This window comes from Engystomops pustulosus, chromosome 3 (assembly GCF_040894005.1).
Source record: "Engystomops pustulosus chromosome 3, aEngPut4.maternal, whole genome shotgun sequence".
In the NCBI taxonomy this organism is placed as follows: domain Eukaryota; kingdom Metazoa; phylum Chordata; class Amphibia; order Anura; family Leptodactylidae; genus Engystomops; species Engystomops pustulosus.
The window spans coordinates 68,243,628-68,261,194 of NC_092413.1; the positions used below are offsets into that span (position 1 = coordinate 68,243,628).

At 41.6% G+C, this 17,567-nt stretch overlaps 1 protein-coding gene across 1 annotated transcript in view; it reads right to left on the reverse strand.

The window, feature by feature from the left end:
- The window catches only part of LOC140120487 (ribonuclease T2-like), a 292,997-nt gene that overhangs the window by 21,597 nt on the left and 253,833 nt on the right, over positions 1 to 17,567 (reverse strand). Inside the window, exon 7 of the mRNA XM_072139513.1 lies at positions 11,656 to 11,713. Within this exon, the coding sequence (XP_071995614.1) occupies positions 11,656 to 11,713 (58 nt within the window). The remainder of the gene's footprint in view (positions 1 to 11,655; positions 11,714 to 17,567) is intronic.

Sequence of the window (17,567 nt, forward strand, 5' to 3'; positions counted from 1 at the left end):
TATATAGGTTTTATGGCGCCTTTACTTTTTATTCTGTTTTATTGATATATTTTGCAGGTTGTGATTGTCTTAAAATGTGTAGCTGAAAAGCAGATATCTAGTTATTTCAGTTTTAGTATCAATATGGGACATTTGTGGTCTCTACACTTGTCCGTCTATTATATTTAGGAGTTGTGAAGGTAAATATTTTGTGTTTGGAGCACATTTGCTAACAAAGTCACATTTTAAGTATTTTTTATTAAATGTTTCAGTTTGAATCAAAATTGCATGAAGGCGCCGATGTCTATAAACTCTTTAATGCAATTTTGAAAGTGGTGCAAGTGTCTGCTTTCAGAAAATATGTGGTTTGTTGGGCTTACTTTATTATTTTTGCTGTAATTTCGATTTTATTTTTAAACGTCAAAATTAAAAAAATTGCTCTGGTCAATAACGCGATAAAAGATATCCAGAAATGCCGGGCAGTGAAAGGGCTGATAGCCCTTGGTTGAATTACCGGGTGAAGATGCTTATCATCTATCTCCTATCTATATATCTGTCTATAAGTCCAAAAAATAGGCAGCACTCCAAGGTTGTAGTCAAAAACGTGAGGGTGAAGCTTTATTCCATGGCAACGTTTCGGTGGTTTAATCCACCTTTATCAAGCATAACAACAATCATGACATACCAGCTATTTAAAGGTGCATAGTGCTTCTCATTGGTCAGATGGTGGTAAAGTGCATACAGGTAAGCACGTACAGAAACAACATTAAACGTGTATATTCATGATGACATATTACAATTCATACATGTTATGTACATTGGCAGTGAAAATTCATAATACAGTGGCGATAAAGTGCAATAGTGTCAAGCATTAAAAACAGGAAGTCCCACCTATCGGGATATGACCAGCCCACGTCTCCTTCTCCATTCATAAAGTTGGTACACACCTGTGATTAAAGCACCTGTATAGGCGCGATGTTCAGAGAGAATAGCGGAAGGGTGTGGTGTAACCATATCATCGGCTCCACTGTTGTGTCACAGTGGGAGCTACTTCCGGTGAAACTCTTCATATGATTACCTTGGGAGAATATTTTAAGGCGAAAAGGATACCACGAGGGATGAGGTCCAATATACGACCAAATCTCTTTTCTCAAGATACTACCTTTTGTACCAAATTCATGCATATTTCTAATAAATATGCAATGGATCTGATGTTACTCAACATCGAGTTTTTACAAAACGAGATCAAGAAACTACAAGAACACTCCCTGAATATGGAAACCACCCTAAAGGAGACCCTGACTGCGTCCGATTGCAAAACATTCTTTGATATGATCCATGAGAGACTATCACAATTCAAAATTGAACAAGAGCAAACAAAGAGATCAAAGTGGACCAGAGACGAAGAAGACTATCGCACAGGCAAGATATATAGCTGGCAAGGATTACACCCGCACGCCTTTAATACATCCAACAAAGACGCCATAAAAAAGAAAAGGATTCCCCCCAGAAGACCTGCACCGACAGGAGAAAAGGAACAATCCACATTAGCTCCAAATGATCCTTTTTTATGCCAGGCCTTGAATATAGAAAAAGAACCCGGCGGGGCGGACGGCACCGGCACAGAGGAAGGAAAGGCCAAGACCCTCAGGACACGGAACCTACCACAGAGGACTGTGACAGCCAAACCAAAATAGTGATAAATATCTCTTCTAAATTACTAGATGAATTTCAATATTCTGTACTGCAAAAGGGACTCTCTTATAGCCTATGTTGTCCTGTTGATTGGTTCCAATTGGAACAAGATCTTCACAGTTTTTTTCGTAATATTAAGTTAAAGCATTGGTTTCATAATAACACCTTAATTCCTAAACCCAATGTACCCAATGCTTTAGACATTAAACATTTCAATCTGTTTAACAAGAGTAACTTCACTCCTAATATAGAGGCACCAGCCGTCGCGGCTTTTATAGAAGCTGTGTATATACACGTTTAATGTTGTTTCTGTACGTGCTTGCCTGTATGCACTTTACCACCATCTGACCAATGAGAAGCACTATGCACCTTTAAATAGCTGGTATGTAATGATTGTTGTTATGCTTGATAAAGGTGGATTAAACCACCGAAACGTTGCCATGGAATAAAGCTTCACCCTCACGTTTTTGACTACAACCTTGGAGTGCTGCCTATTTTTTGGACTTATTTACAAAAGACCGTTTGCCACGGAACTTACGGCTTTGCACCACCTTACCACTCAACCAGTAGTGCTGCTCCGGATTTTTCTTTTTTTCTATATATCTGTCTAGATATATATCTCCTGTAATCTGATCATTTATCTCTCCTATAAAATTCTCCCATAATACAGTTTGCTTTACCATACTAAAGATGCCTCTTGCTGACTGTGACTGGTCATAAAATAGTTTTCTTTTGGGGCCCCACTTTTAGTTTTGCCCAGGGCCCCACTTTGTCTAGAAATGGCCCTAATTTAGGGGCTTATTTTTTGCGAGAAGGATTGTTCTTTTTAGTGGTCTTATTTTAGAGTTCATAACATTTTTTAAATAACTTTTTAGAGCATTTTTTATAGGGTATTAATTACAAATTATTTTTTCGGAGCGTTTTGGGGTTTTTTTTTAACAGAATTCACATTGCTGATCTAATAATGATTCTGTTTTATTATGCAGATCGATATGGATGCAGCGATACCAAATATGTGGAGGTTTTGTGTATTTTATTCAATTGTACTGAATATAAACTAATTTGGAGAAAATCTTGTTCATTTTAGCATCACCATCATTTCACATGCATAACTTTTTTTATTTTTCGGCTGACAAATCTGGTTAGGGGCTTTATTTTTCTTCTTTTTAGTGGGCTTATATTAGAGTTCGGAACATTTTTTAAAAGATATTAGTTAAAAATTTTCTTTTTTCGGAACGTTTTTTGCGTCTTTTTTTTTCGGCGTTTACTGTGCGGTTCCAGTAATGATTCTGTTTTATTATACAGATTGTTACAGACACGGCAATATCATCAAATATGTGGGTTTTTTTGTGTTTTTGTGTCTGCGCATGCTCAGACAGTTTACAGTCAGACCCAGAAGGGGTCTGACTGCCTCGGAGATCGGGCAGCTCCGGGGCACATGGCACTCCTCAGGCCTGCCCAGAAGAGGATCGGATCCATAGCACGGCACGGGGGATCGGATCCATAGCAGGAACACCCTTACACGCCACCGTCATGCTTGACCGCGGCGTGTAAGGGGTTAACACCCGTGTGTTACAGTGCGTGTGATAGACAGCTGACAGCTGCTGCTTCTGGTACCGGCTGCGCTCGTGAGCCGGTGCTAGAAGCAGGATGTAATAGTGCATCCTTATGCGCTAAGCATCTAGCCACCGGGACGTACTATAACGTCCTGGTGCGCCTAGGGGTTATGAGGAAAATAATGATGTTATGATTATTGTTTTCAAGGATTTCCTGGACACTGACATTTTGACAGCGACAACCGCTTTCAAGCCTCTTCTGACATACAGCATCTACTCTACTATTTGCCATGTCTTTCAGAAAAAGTGTAAAACCTTTGAAGACTAACACCAAATTAAATCCATCTAGCTATGTCTCCACTGCACCAAATACATCGAACTGGTATTAACCAAGGTCACCCATTTTGCTTGCAATAGTTCAGGCATTTGTAAACATGAACTTTAATTTTCCACATTTATTTTTTAAAATTTGATTTATATTATTACTGGCACATATGTCCTACTTATTATTTTGTAACTTGTGGGTCTCCCTTTCCACTGCTTACTCACCATTCAATGCCCACTCCACCACTCACCAACAAAGGCTTCCGCTTCTCTGACCTTTTGACCACTTTTGTTTCTTCCTTGTCCTCCTACCCCAATCCTAGTTTAAACTCTCTGCCACCCATTATTGGTCAAAGGTTGCTGATTTTCTTTCTTCAGTGTTTCAGTTAACAGTTCCTTTTTAACCATTGGTGTGGCTTTTTGCATTTTTAGATGAGGAAACATGTCCCAAATACGTTAAGATTTCCTTACGTCAGCTATCCATCTAAAAAGGCCATAGTTCTTAGAGGAATGGACCCCAGACCTCCATCACTTGCTATGTGGAAGGGCTTAGTTACTAGTATAATTCCATATGAGAAAGTTGTATACAAGAACATGAAGTGCCCGGACAAGTTCCACAATGTCTAGGATTGGTGGTGCTCATGTGATATAAAGGGTTAATGTCAACAGGAGACACACTTTTAGCACCCCCTGACCCCCTTTCCCCACAGAGCATAATACATACACTGCCAAAGAGTTTTTTTGTAAAATAAAAATAAGAAAGCAAGCAAAAGAAGATTTTGACTTTGATACATTTTTAACTTTTAAATTTTGTATTCATTTCAGGATTAAGACTTTTCTGAAAAACATTGTTGAGGTTTTTGTTACTTGAACAATGTGAACACTGCATAATCACACAATTGTTTCAGGGACCTCTTTTATCAACCAGTGTATAATGCCATACTCACATGTATGTTGCTAGTGAGTTTCATAGGTGCACTTTTAGGTGTATTAGTTTGATATATACAGGCAGCCCCGGGGTTACGTACAAGATAGGGTCCAGAGGTTTGTTCTTAAGTTGAATTTGTATGCAAGTCGAAATTGTAGATTGTAGAAATTGTAGATCCAGACAAATTGACCCCATTGACAATTGGAGTTTAAACATTTTTCGCTGTAATGGGACCAAGGATTATCAATAAAGCTTTATTACAGACACCTTACAGCTGATTGTTGCAATCTGGGACTACAGTAAAGCACCAGAGGTCAGCTGCAACTATAATTGGGTGTACCTTAAACTGGTGCTCTGGACACTTTGTAATTTAAATCGTGGGGAGAGACTCTTGACAGGCATGTTAAATGCTGTGGTTGTGACTGACTGCGAGTGTTACAGCTGACACCCAGCTCTGTGTCTGTATCGGACACTGCGAACTAAGTTACAGTTAAGAAGTTTATAAAGTTTATTGTTGATTTATTCCACTGGAGAGGAATTCTCACCAAAATATAAATTGAACTGCAATAGCAGCTTTGTGATATACTTGATAATGTGTCAATTTGGACTTCAATATGTGGGCAGAATCACACAACTAATAAACTGCAGATTGAGTCAACATTGATATAATATTGCACACAAAAAGACTTCCACAGATGGAGCAATATATCAAGGTACAATTTTTGAGGTAATATGGAACCCCTATAAAAACAAAGTTCCATGAAAACAATGTAAATTTATTACCAAAGCCTACTACAGCGTTTGAGGCCCCTCCCACTTTTTTATATTTGGAATATAAAAAATATTTTGGACACACTTATCCAGCCACATTTAATTTAGACATTCAATTTCTAATAATAATAGGGCATACTATTATCAATTAATTTTTTTTTAATATGATACAGTATTTTATGTTTTACATTTTAATCATAATGAAGTGTTTTTGTACATACTATGGAATCACAGTTTTTATGAACGAAAAACAAGAGTCATGGTGTGTTTACATACCATAATGACACATCTTTGCGCCATTCAAACTATTTAAATCTCAATGTTGGCTATGTTTTTATGATATTTGTAACTGATGAGGAATGGTGTCCAGATTAGAAACATATCTTAATGATTTTAGTAAAATAAAATTAAGATTTCTTTTATAGGTTCCCAAGCTGGCACCATTGTTTGGAGAAAAAAAACATTTTAGGTCCCTTGCACTTCTCAGCTAAGCGTTTTTGCTGTCCGAGATATTATCTAATATTGCCTTGAATCTGTGTTATACCGCCAGTACAACTAAATAAGGTTAGCACCATTTCACTCTAAACTACCTAACCCTATACCTGTGGGAGATTACACGTGACACTCTTACCACCTCTATATTTTTATTTATAATTCTTGTTTGTAGGTAATATAATTTGCAAAAAGATTATTTAAAAATCAGACAATGTGATTTTCTGGATTTGTTTTCACATTTTGTCTCTCAGAGTTGAGGTCTACCTATGATGTCAAATACCCCTCTCATTTTTTAAGAAGCAGAACTTGCACAATTGGTGGCTTTCTAAATACTTTTGTTCCCAACTGTACTATGGTGATGTCACATATTCCAATGTCCCATGGCGCCGTCTTTTCAGTTTGTTTACAGCGGCACAGAACTATAGGAGAGTAAGGTGGAGAAGGCAGGCATAATTAGCAGCCCAGAGCACCGGACATCTTGTTCCTGCACTCTGTACTGCTAATTATAACTTTCTGTTATAGTTGATTCCAGCATGTCAAGCTTAGTGGTAGACAGCGTTGGGTACAAGGTGAAAAGGATTGGGGTGAGTATGTGTAGCCTTTATTTTTTAAGTGGTCGATTTTTGTTATGGACTCGGACAATCCCCATATGGTAACCTTATATATAGTAGAGTATTAAAGGACATCTACCACCAGAGTGAAGTATTCTAAACCAAGCACATTAAACTACGAGTGTGCGCCCCCTCTCAATAAGAGAAGATCCAGCCATAGAGGGCACAGACTAGTATGTCAGCGTTTTTGCTTTACAATTAGAGATGAGCGAGCACTAAAATGCTCGGGTACTTGTTATTCGAGACAAACTTTTCCCGATGCTCGAGTGCTCGTCTTGAATAACAAGCCCCATTGAAGTCAATGGGAGACTCGAGAATTTTTTAAGGGGGACCAAGGCTCTGCACAGGGAAGCTTGGCCAAACACCTGGGAACCTCAAAAAAGGATGGAAACACCACGGAAATGGACAGGAAACAGCAGGGGCAGCATGCATGGAGGCCTCTGAGGCTCCTTAATCACACCACTATGCCAAAATTATGGGAAACAGCATGGCGATGACAGAGTGACCGAATGAGGCTAGATAGCATCTGAAACATCCAATAATTGACCCTGACACTATAGAAGACGGAATGCAGAGGCAGCGTCAGCAGCGGCAGGCTAGAGAGTGTCATGGCGACATACTAAATGGACTCAGGCTTCACCAAAGGAGGTGAGCAAGAAGCGCTGAAATGATTTCCTATGTGAACAAAAGGTTGACGGTATATTTAGTCGATAACACAGCATGGTGGCGACATAGTGACCAAGTTCCATAACGTATCTGGTGAAACACTCGAAAAATGAGCATGCATGGATGCCTCTGAGGCTGCCTAATCTTGGGATGGAGCTGGCGGTCCGCTGCCAGGCGAGCTTTCGCCTGTCCAGGCCCCTGTCTCTCAGCTCCTCCCCACCCAAAATGGGCCTGGGGGCCAGAAGCGTTTACTTTGAAAAAATTATAATTTTCAAAGCAAGCGGGGTCGTTTTAATATTTCACCTAGGAATAATGGAATAGCATAGTGGTTCTATTTTTAATTGTTTTTTCGGAAATGGTTCCATGATTAAGAGCGACATTATGGGGCATCCATATTGCGCTGCTATGATTGCAACTTCAGGTCTCCAGCATGGCGGCAACAGATCGGCCGAGTTCCCAAAATTCTGCCTGACACAGCTCGTTTGATAAGGGGACCATGTATGGAGGCAGCTATATGGACGACTTTTGGAGGCAGCTATGGCGATGACGTGTGGAGGTAGCAATGGAGACAACGTGTGGAGGCAGCTAAAAAGACGACGTGTGGAGGCTGCTATGGATACAATTTAATTTGGATAGTGCCTGTATGTGGCAGTCGAAAAAGTTTTCAAACCAGAGGAGCAGGTAGGTGGTCCTCCAGAAAAATTAAATACATAGAGTACTATAGCTAGAGCCAGTTGGCCCTGGCAAAAAATAGCCAGTTTCCTCTGCTTTAGTGTACAAAGAGGAGGAGAAGGAGGACAATGAGGAGCAGGAGTGCATACATTATTCAGGTTGAGCTTCTTTCACCTGGTGGAAAAAGGAAATCCTGATAAATCCAGGCTTTATTCATCTTGATAAGCGTCAGCCTGTCAGCGCTGTCAGTCGACAGGCATGTACGCTTATCGGTGATGATGCCACCAGCTGCACTGAAAACCCGCTCGGACAACACGCTAGCGGCAGGGCAGGCAAGAACCTCCAAGGCGTACAGCGCCAGTTCGTGCCACATGTCCAGCTTTGAAACCCAGTAGTTGTAGGGAGCTGTGTGATCATTTAGGACGATGGTATGGTCAGCTACGTACTCCCTCACCATGTTTCTGTAAAGATCAGCCCTACTCTGCCGAGACTGGGGACAGGTGACAATGTCTTGCTGGGGTGACATAAAACTGGCAAAGGCCTAGTAAAGCGTACCCCTGCCAGTGCTGGACAAGCTGCCTGCTCGCCTACTCTCCCTCGCTACTTGTCCCGCAGAAGTACGCCCTCTGCCGCTAGCGCTGTCAGAAGGGAAATACTGTTTCAGCTTGTGCACCAGGGCCTGCTGGTATTCATGCATTCTCACACTCCTTTCCTCTACAGGGACGAGAGTGGAAAGATTTTGCTTGTACCATGGGTCCAGGAGAGTGAATACCCAGTAATCGGTGCTGGAATAAATTCTTTGAACGCGAGGGTCACGGGATAGGCAGCCTAGCATGAAATCTGCCATATGCGCCAGAGTCCCAACGCGCAAGAATTCACTCCCCTCACTGGCCTGACTCTCAATTTCCTCCTCCTCCAACTCCTCTTCTTCTCCCCATACACGCTGAACAGTGAAGGACTGAACAATGGTCCCCTCTTCTGTCTCGCCAACATTCTCCTCCTCTTCCTCCTCATCCTCCTCCACCTCCTCCGATATGCGCTGAGAAACAGACCTGAGGGTGCTTTGGCTATCAACAAGGGAATCTTCTTCCCCAGTCTCTTGTGACAAGCGCAAAGCTTCCGACTTCATGCTGACCAGAGAGTTTTTCAACAGGCCAAGCAGCGGGATGGTGAGGCTGATGATGGCGGCATCGCCACTGACCATCTGTGTTGACTCCTCAAACTTGCTCAGCACCTGACAGATATCAGACATCCACTCCTCATTGTAGACTTCAGGAAGCTGACTGACCTGACTACCAGTTCTGGTGGAAGTTGACATCTGGCAGTCTACAATCGTTCTGCACTGCTGGTAAACTCTGGATAACATGGTTAATGTTGAATTCCACCTCGTGGGCACGTCGCACAACAGTCGGTGAGCGGGCAGTGGGAGGCGGCGCTGCCGCTGCCGGCGGCATTTCCTCAAGACATACCCCAATCTGTCTGATTTGCTCACGAAGGTGCGCCGCATCTGTGCGCATTTCAGGAAGTCCAGCACAGATGCTGACACTCTCAGGTGGCAGCATCTGTGCTGGACTTCCTGAAATGGGCACAGATGCGGCGCACCTTCGTGAGCAAATCAGACAGATTGGGGTATGTCTTGAGGAAACGCTGAACTATGAGATTTAACACATGGGCCAGGCATGGCACATGTGTCAGTCTGCCGAGTTGCAGAGCCGCCACCAGGTTACGTCCGTTGTCACACACAACCATGCCTGGCTTCAGGTTCAGCGGTGCCAGCCACAGATCAGTCTGCGCCGTGATGCCCTGTAATAGCTCTTGGGCGGTGTGCCTTTTATCGCCTAGGCTCAGCAGTTTGAGCACCGCCTGCTGTCGCTTAGTGATGGCACTGCTGCTGTGCCTAGAGCTACCGACTGATGGTGCCATGCCAAGGGATGGTAATACGGAGGAGGAGGTGGAGGAGGGGTGGGAGGAGGAGGAGGCATAGTAGGCCTTTGAGACCTGGACCGAGGTAGGCCCCGCAATCCTCGGCGTCGGCAGTATATGACCAGCCCCAGGGTCGGTCCCAGCCTCCACCAAGTTAACCCAATGTGCCGTCAGCGATATATAGTGGCCCTGCCCGGCAGCACTCGTCCACGTGTCCGTGGTCAGGTGGACCTTGTCTGCTCCCCCCTCGGACTTCCTGCCCTGACAACAACTTCACCACTGTCTGACAACCGTGTCTCCTCATCATCCGACACCTCTTTACACACTTCTTCCACTATGTCAATAATGTCATCATCACCCACAGACTGCGACCGGTGGAAAACCTGGGCATCGGAAAATAGCTCAGCAGCAACCGGACAAGTGGTTTGTGACTGTGGGAAGGGTCCAGAAAACAGTTCCTCAGAGTATGCCGGTTCAAATGCCAAATTTTGCTGGGAGGGGGCAGTCTGGGGGGAAGGAGGCTGAGGAGCTGGAGGAGTGCTGATTTCGGTGACATGGGTGGACTGCGTGGAAGACTGACTGGTCGACAAATGGCTAGAAGCATTGTCCGCAATCCACGACATCACCTCTTCGCACTGTTCTGGCCTCAACAGTGCTCTACCACGAGTCCCAGTAACTTGAGACATGATGAACCTAGGCAGTGTAGCTCTGAGGCGTTCCCTGCTCCCTCATCAGCAGGTGGTGTCTCACCCCGCCCAGGACCACGGCCTCTGACCCCAGCAGTAGTTGGACGCCCACGTCCACGCCATCGTCCTCTACCCCTAGCCCTCCGGTTAAACATTTTCAAAATTAAAGTGTAAACTTTAATTTTTTTTTTTGAGTTTTTTTTTGTTTTTTAAACAAAACGATTCTATCCTATTGCTATGGCTAGTTTCTAACCTACACTGACAGCACACAACTGGATTTTGTGCTGTGCCTTATGACTTTGAGTTATAAAAAGAAATAAACGTAAAAAAAAATAAATCAGCAGACTGTGCCTAATTCAAATCAAACCCCTAATAAATTGTCCCACTTCGGTGTTTGAGGTGGATTTGTGTGTCACTAAGAGCTAAACACAACGGTCGCAAGTCTCCCAGCAAATTCCTCACAATATGGTACTAGCTGCACTACTAGTGGCAGCAAGCCCAGCCACAAGCAAACCAAAAAAAAGTAAATATATAACGTTATTGTAGCCCTAAGAAGGGCTGTTGGGTTCTAGTAGAATCACTCCTGCCTAACACTATTCTAATAGAACACCCTAACGCTTTCCCTGACCAGCAGCAGCTCTCTCCCTAGCGGCATCCAGACAAAGAATGATCCGAGCAGCGTGGGTAGGGGCTAGTCTATTCCAGGGTCACCTGATCAGGCCAGCCAACCACTGCTATCGACGTGTAAGGGTACCACGTCATGCTGGGTGGAGTGCAGAGTCTCCTGGCTTGTGATCAGCTCTGTTTCTGGCCGCCAAAAATCACAACGGCGGGAGATGCCATTTTCTCGAGCTGGAGAAATACTCGTCCGAGCAACGAGCAGTTTCGAGTACGCTAATGCTCGAACGAGTATGTTCGTTCATCTCTATTTACAATCCTTCGTCATTGTGGTAGATGTCTTTAAAAAAAATTAAATAATTATAAAAACCCAAAAATTTGGTAAATATTAGGTAAATTACTGCAAAGCTCATTAGTGTAGAGCTGTGCAAGGTTCCTCACAATCTGGTGCACAGATTATTTCCTGCCCGACCACGCCCCTTTTCTTGAGGTTAATTTCCAGTATTTCCATGCCCTTTGATGGAGTCAGAAAAGTGGTCTTAAAGTCTTCATAAATGTGGAGGAAAGTGTTTTAGACTCTTTTCTTTTGCACTAATCCAAAAATTTTTTGGCGCACATGCAATAATGAATTCCCCCCACTGTCTTGTTCCTCGTTCAGCAGTCAGCTCTTCAAAATTTGGAAAGCATGGTACATGTTCATAACATAAACTTTATGTAAGGATGTAGCATACCTGTATGTTGGATATGTCTAAAGGCCAGGAGCTATTGCACATTGCTGCTTTATCGGGCCTAAAAGAAAATATCAGAAAGGAAAATTCTCAGGGAAAGAACTACTTCTTAAAATTACCAAAAGAGTTATAAACAAGTTTGTATATATTAAAAAAAACACACACTGTATAAGCACAGTAAAACAGCATTCACTGGCCTCCTCTATCCTTCCCCATTACAACTATAACCCTTCTATTTCTCTGAAAATACAGTAGCAAACCCCGGATGTAACAGATGGCAGCACAAAGCCATAAGCTTCTGCCTCAGCTCTGTGCTGCCGAGTGCTGATGCCTCTATCTTGCCTCTATCCTCCCGCCTGTCTACTATGCTTATTATTTTTGCTTGTATAGTATATGTTGGAATGATCTCATCTTCGGTCCCCCCACCCAAGTACCTGACCTTAATTATGGCATCTCCTGCCTATCGTATATTCCTCCAAACATACTTTTGCTGCGTTAGTTAGCCTTGTATTGATTACACTGCATTGGAAAGTAAATATGGGATTATTTATATGTAGATGACTTTTTTTTTCCATTGACTAGTTATCTATTTATTTATGTCATCTTTCAACCATTATTTGATTTTCATTTTCCATGAATTTAGGTCTAATCGCAGACCCCTACACTATTGTTTTTTATCCGCTTTACTCACCAGGTTCACAAATTTTGCACTTTATCGACTGTGATATCAAGTGATATTTCGTCACTTGATCTCTATAGCATGGTTTGGTACAGCCAAAACTTGTACCACATGTTTTTTATACCGCACATGTAACATTATATGCATATTTATAATAATGTTTGTTTGTATTTCATCATTCACTGTAACGTCAACAAAATTGTCTACTTGGTTACAAATATATATCTTATTTCATGCATTGATTATCCGTTGAGCATGCACGCTTGCTCATTGTCGATTATTAATAAAATCCTTACCACTTTTTGTATTAGACTGTGCATATTTCTATCAATAGCGCATTTACAGGCTTTGGCCATGTATTGTATCCTCTTCTCGATCATGTGATCATCCACATGGCTATGTTATGCATTCTTTTCCCGATCATGTGATCAATCACATGACTTGCATGTGTGGATCCGTCTAGTACACACTGTATATTGGCGCTTTTCATTGGCTGCAGGCCATAACTGCATGATAATAATTTTTCACTGGGTTGCTGTGGGTGGGGGGACCCTTTATATATAGACAGGACCTTGCACATTGCTGTCACTTATCTCAGGGGAAGTTACCTCCCCCACTCTCTGAACATGCCTTTGAGTCTCTTCCACATGGACATATGACAATGATTGTGGTATTGTATCAATTTGGCATATAGCTTGCACATTTGCATTAGGGGATATCTTCTAGCATCAGCATACATTTTGTTTTATATTTCAGTGCAGGTATGCCTTTTCTGTACGATTACATTTATTTCACGGATGCAGATTTAGCTAGGGAGTAAAGGGTCCATCATTGGCTCTTGGTGGCCAGGTACACCTGGATGGTGTTTAAGGGTTTTTATTATTTTTTGTCCTGTCTTTGTTATAGTATAAATTCTTTTGCAATAAACGTTGCATTACATTATTAGTCCTGTGTACGCATCCAACTGTTCTTTGTGTATTTATCTATGGTCTTTTGGGAAGCGTGGACTTTTCAGATACTGCTTTATATTGGTAGTGCCCGTCCTTCCTTTGACATCTACTCTGCTTTGGGTCATGGGACCGGAGCCTGTACTGAATAGCTGTGCTCCGGTCACATAATCTTCTAGTGGGGCGGGAGCTACAGTAGTCACATAAAGAGGCTGCAGCTCCCGGTTCAGACAGAGATTTAAGATGCGTATTTATACGCGTAAGGGTATTTTCAATGGGGTAAAACAGGTCACTATGTGTGTCAGTGGCGTTAATGCAATCTCTGATCTTTTAATATATATATATATATATATATATATATATATATATATATATATATATATATATACACATACACTCACCGGCCACTTTATTAGGTACACCTGTCCAACTGCTCGTTAACACTTAATTTCTAATCAGCCAATCACATGGCGGCGACTTAGTGCATTTAGGCATGTAGACATGGTCAAGACAATCTCCTGCAGTTCAAACCGAGCATCAGTATGGGGAAGAAAGGTGATTTGAGTGCCTTTGAACGTGGCATGGTTGTTGGTGCCAGAAGGGCTGGTCTGAGTATTTCAGAAACTGCTGATCTACTGGGATTTTCACGCACAACCATCTCTAGGGTTTACAGAGAATGGTCCGAAAAAGAAAAAACATCCAGTGAGCGGCAGTTCTGTGGGCGGAAATGCCTTGGTTGATGCCAGTGGTAAGAGGAGAATGGGCAGACTGGTTCGAGCTGATAGAAAGGCAACAGTGACTCAAATCGCCACCCGTTACAACCAAGGTAGGCAGAAGAGCATCTCTGAACGCACAGTACGTCGAACTTTGAGGCAGATGGGCTACAGCAGCAGAAGACCACACCGGGTGCCACTCCTTTCAGCTAAGAACAGGAAACTGAGGCTACAATTTGCACAAGCTCATCGAAATTGGACAGTAGAAGATTGGAAAAACGTTGCCTGGTCTGATGAGTCTCGATTTCTGCTGCGACATTTGGATGGTAGAATTTGGCGTCAACAACATGAAAGCATGGATCCATCCTGCCTTGTATCAACGGTTCAGGCTGGTGGTGGTGGTGTCATGGTGTGGGGAATATTTTCTTGGCACTCTTTGGGCCCCTTGGTACCAATTGAGCATCATTGCAACGCCACAGCCTACCTGAGTATTGTTGCTGACCATGTCCATCCCTTTATGACCACAATGTACTCAACATCTGATGGCTACTTTCAGCAGGATAATGCGCCATGTCATAAAGCTGGAATCATCTCAGACTGGTTTCTTGAACATGACAATGAGTTCACTGTCCTCAAATGGCCTCCACAGTCACCAGATCTCAATCCAATAAAGCATCTTTGGGATGTGGTGGAACGGGAGATTCGCATCATGGATGTGCAGCCGACAAATCTGCGGCAACTGTGTGATGCCATCATGTCAATATGGACCAAAATCTCTGAGGAATGCTTCCAGTACCTTGTTGAATCTATGCCACGAAGAATTGAGGCAGTTCTGAAGGCAAAAGGGGGTCCAACCCGTTACTAGCATGGTGTACCTAATAAAGTGGCCGGTGAGTATAATATATATATATATATATATATATATATATATATATATATGCCACTATATATATATATATATATATATATATATATATATATATATATATATATACATATATATGCCACTATATATCCATGATACGAATCTCACCACATTCCAAAGATGCTCTATTGGATTGAGATCTGGTGACTGTGGAGGCCATTTGAGTATAGTGAACTCATTGTCATGTTCAAGAAACCAGTCTGAGATGATTCCAGCTTTATGATATGGTGCATTATCCTGCTGAAAGTAGCCATCAGATGTTGGGTACATTTTGGTCATAAAGGGATGGACATGGTCAGCAACAATACTCAGGTAGGCTGTGGCATTGCAACGATGCTCAATTGGTACCAAGGGGCCCAAAGAGTGCCAAGAAAATATTCCCCACACCATGACACCATCACCACCAGCCTGAACCGTTGATACAAGGCAGGATGGATCCATGCTTTCCTGTTGTTGACGCCAAATTCTGACCCTACCATCTGAATGTCACAGCAGAAATCGAGACTCATCAGACCAGGCAACATTTTTCCAATCTTCTACTGTCCAGTTTCGATGAGCTTGTGCAAATTGTAGTCTCAGTTTCCTGTTCTTAGCTGAAAAGAGTGGCACCCGGTGTGGTCTTCTGCTGCTGTAGCAAATCTGCCTCAAAGTTCGACGTACTTTGCGTTCAGAGATGCTCTTCTGCCTACCTTGGTTGTAACGGGTGGCGATTTGAGTCACTGTTGCCTTTCTATCAGCTCGAACCAGTCTGCCCATTCTCCTCTGACCTCTGGCATCAACAAGGCATTTCCGCCCACAGAACTGCCACTCACTGGATGTTTTTTCTTTTTCGGACCATTCTCTGTAAACCCTAGAGATGGTTGTGCGTGAAAATCCCAGTAGATCAGCAGTTTCTGAAATACTCAGACCAGCCCTTCTGGCACCAACAACCATGCCACATTCAAAGGCACTCAAATCACCTTTCTTCCCCATACTGATGCTCGGTTTGAACTGCAAGAGATTGTCTTGACCATGTCTACATGCCTAAATGCACTGAGTTGCCGCCATGTGATTGGCTGATTAGAAATTAAGTGTTAACGAGCACGACAGGTGTACCTAATAAAGTGGCCAGTGAGTGTATATGCCACTATATATATGCCTATACATATGCCTATATAAGCCTATATATATGCATATATGTATACATACATATATATATATATATATACATATATATATATATATCTATATATGTATACCCATATATATACACACCTATACATATATATACCTATACATATATACCTATACATATATATATACACACATATATGCATATATGTATACCTATATATATATATATATATATATGCATACGTATATATATATGTATACCTATATATATATATATATATATATATATGTATACCTATATATATATATATGTATACATATATATATATATAGGTATACATATATATATATATAGGTATACATATATATATACGTATACATATATATATACGTATACATATATATATACGTATGCATATATATATATATATATATATATATATAGGTATACATATATGCATACATATATATATATATATATATATATATATAGGTATACATATATGCATACATATATATATATATATATATATATATATATATGCATATATGTATGCATATATGTATACCTATATATATATATATGCATATATGTATACCTATATATATATATGCATATATGTATACCTATATATATGCAGGGCCGGCGCTATGGGTAGGCAAAGGTGGCAATTGCCCAGGGCCCCCAGGGAGAAAGGGGAGAATCTCTTCTTTCAAATGAATCTTGAATTTTGTTTCTAGGTGCTATGGATCCAGAGATATTCAGGTTTAAAGTGAGAATATCAGGTGCCATATTTTATATATAAATATCACTTCCGACGGCAGTTTAACAGTTAATATCTCAGTTTTTCTGCATTTTAGAAACACAAATTTAGATTCATATAAAAGAGGAGACTCTCTTCTTTCATAGGAAAAAAGAAGTGAGGTTCTATGAGTCACAGAACCAGAGATACAGCCCTCTGAATTGTCTCCCCCATCTCCAGATTCTTAGCCATCAGGCTGCAGGGAGTATTAGCTGCACACAGGAGCTGCTGCACCTCACAGATAATGGAAATATTCACTTTATATGTTACTAGTACTACATTTTGAGAAGGGATAATATCAACTAATATTCATGTTTTTAACCCTTCTCTATGCAAATCTAAGAACACACTTTGGGCCACATGTATCAATCGTTTTTTTCTGTTGTTTTTGCGCCTTTTCATTCAGGCGCACCATTTTATGTGCCATTTTTGCGACTAAATGTGACTAAATGCTAGCTGCCCAGCAAAAAATAACCAGCTTTCCCTCATTTATCCTAGCAATCCAGATGTTTTGATGCGCCTAATGATATTCATCACTTGCGACTTTTCATTTAGGCGCAAAAACGGGCGCAAAAACACTCCAGCCCGGAGCTGGCGTTAACTGAGAAGAAAGCACTGAGCCCCTTTGCAGAACAGCTCATTTCTAGCAGAAAAGCTCATCCAGACACTGCAGACACTAGAACAGATCATACAGACATGAGATACTCTGCAGACACTAGTACAGATAATACAGTC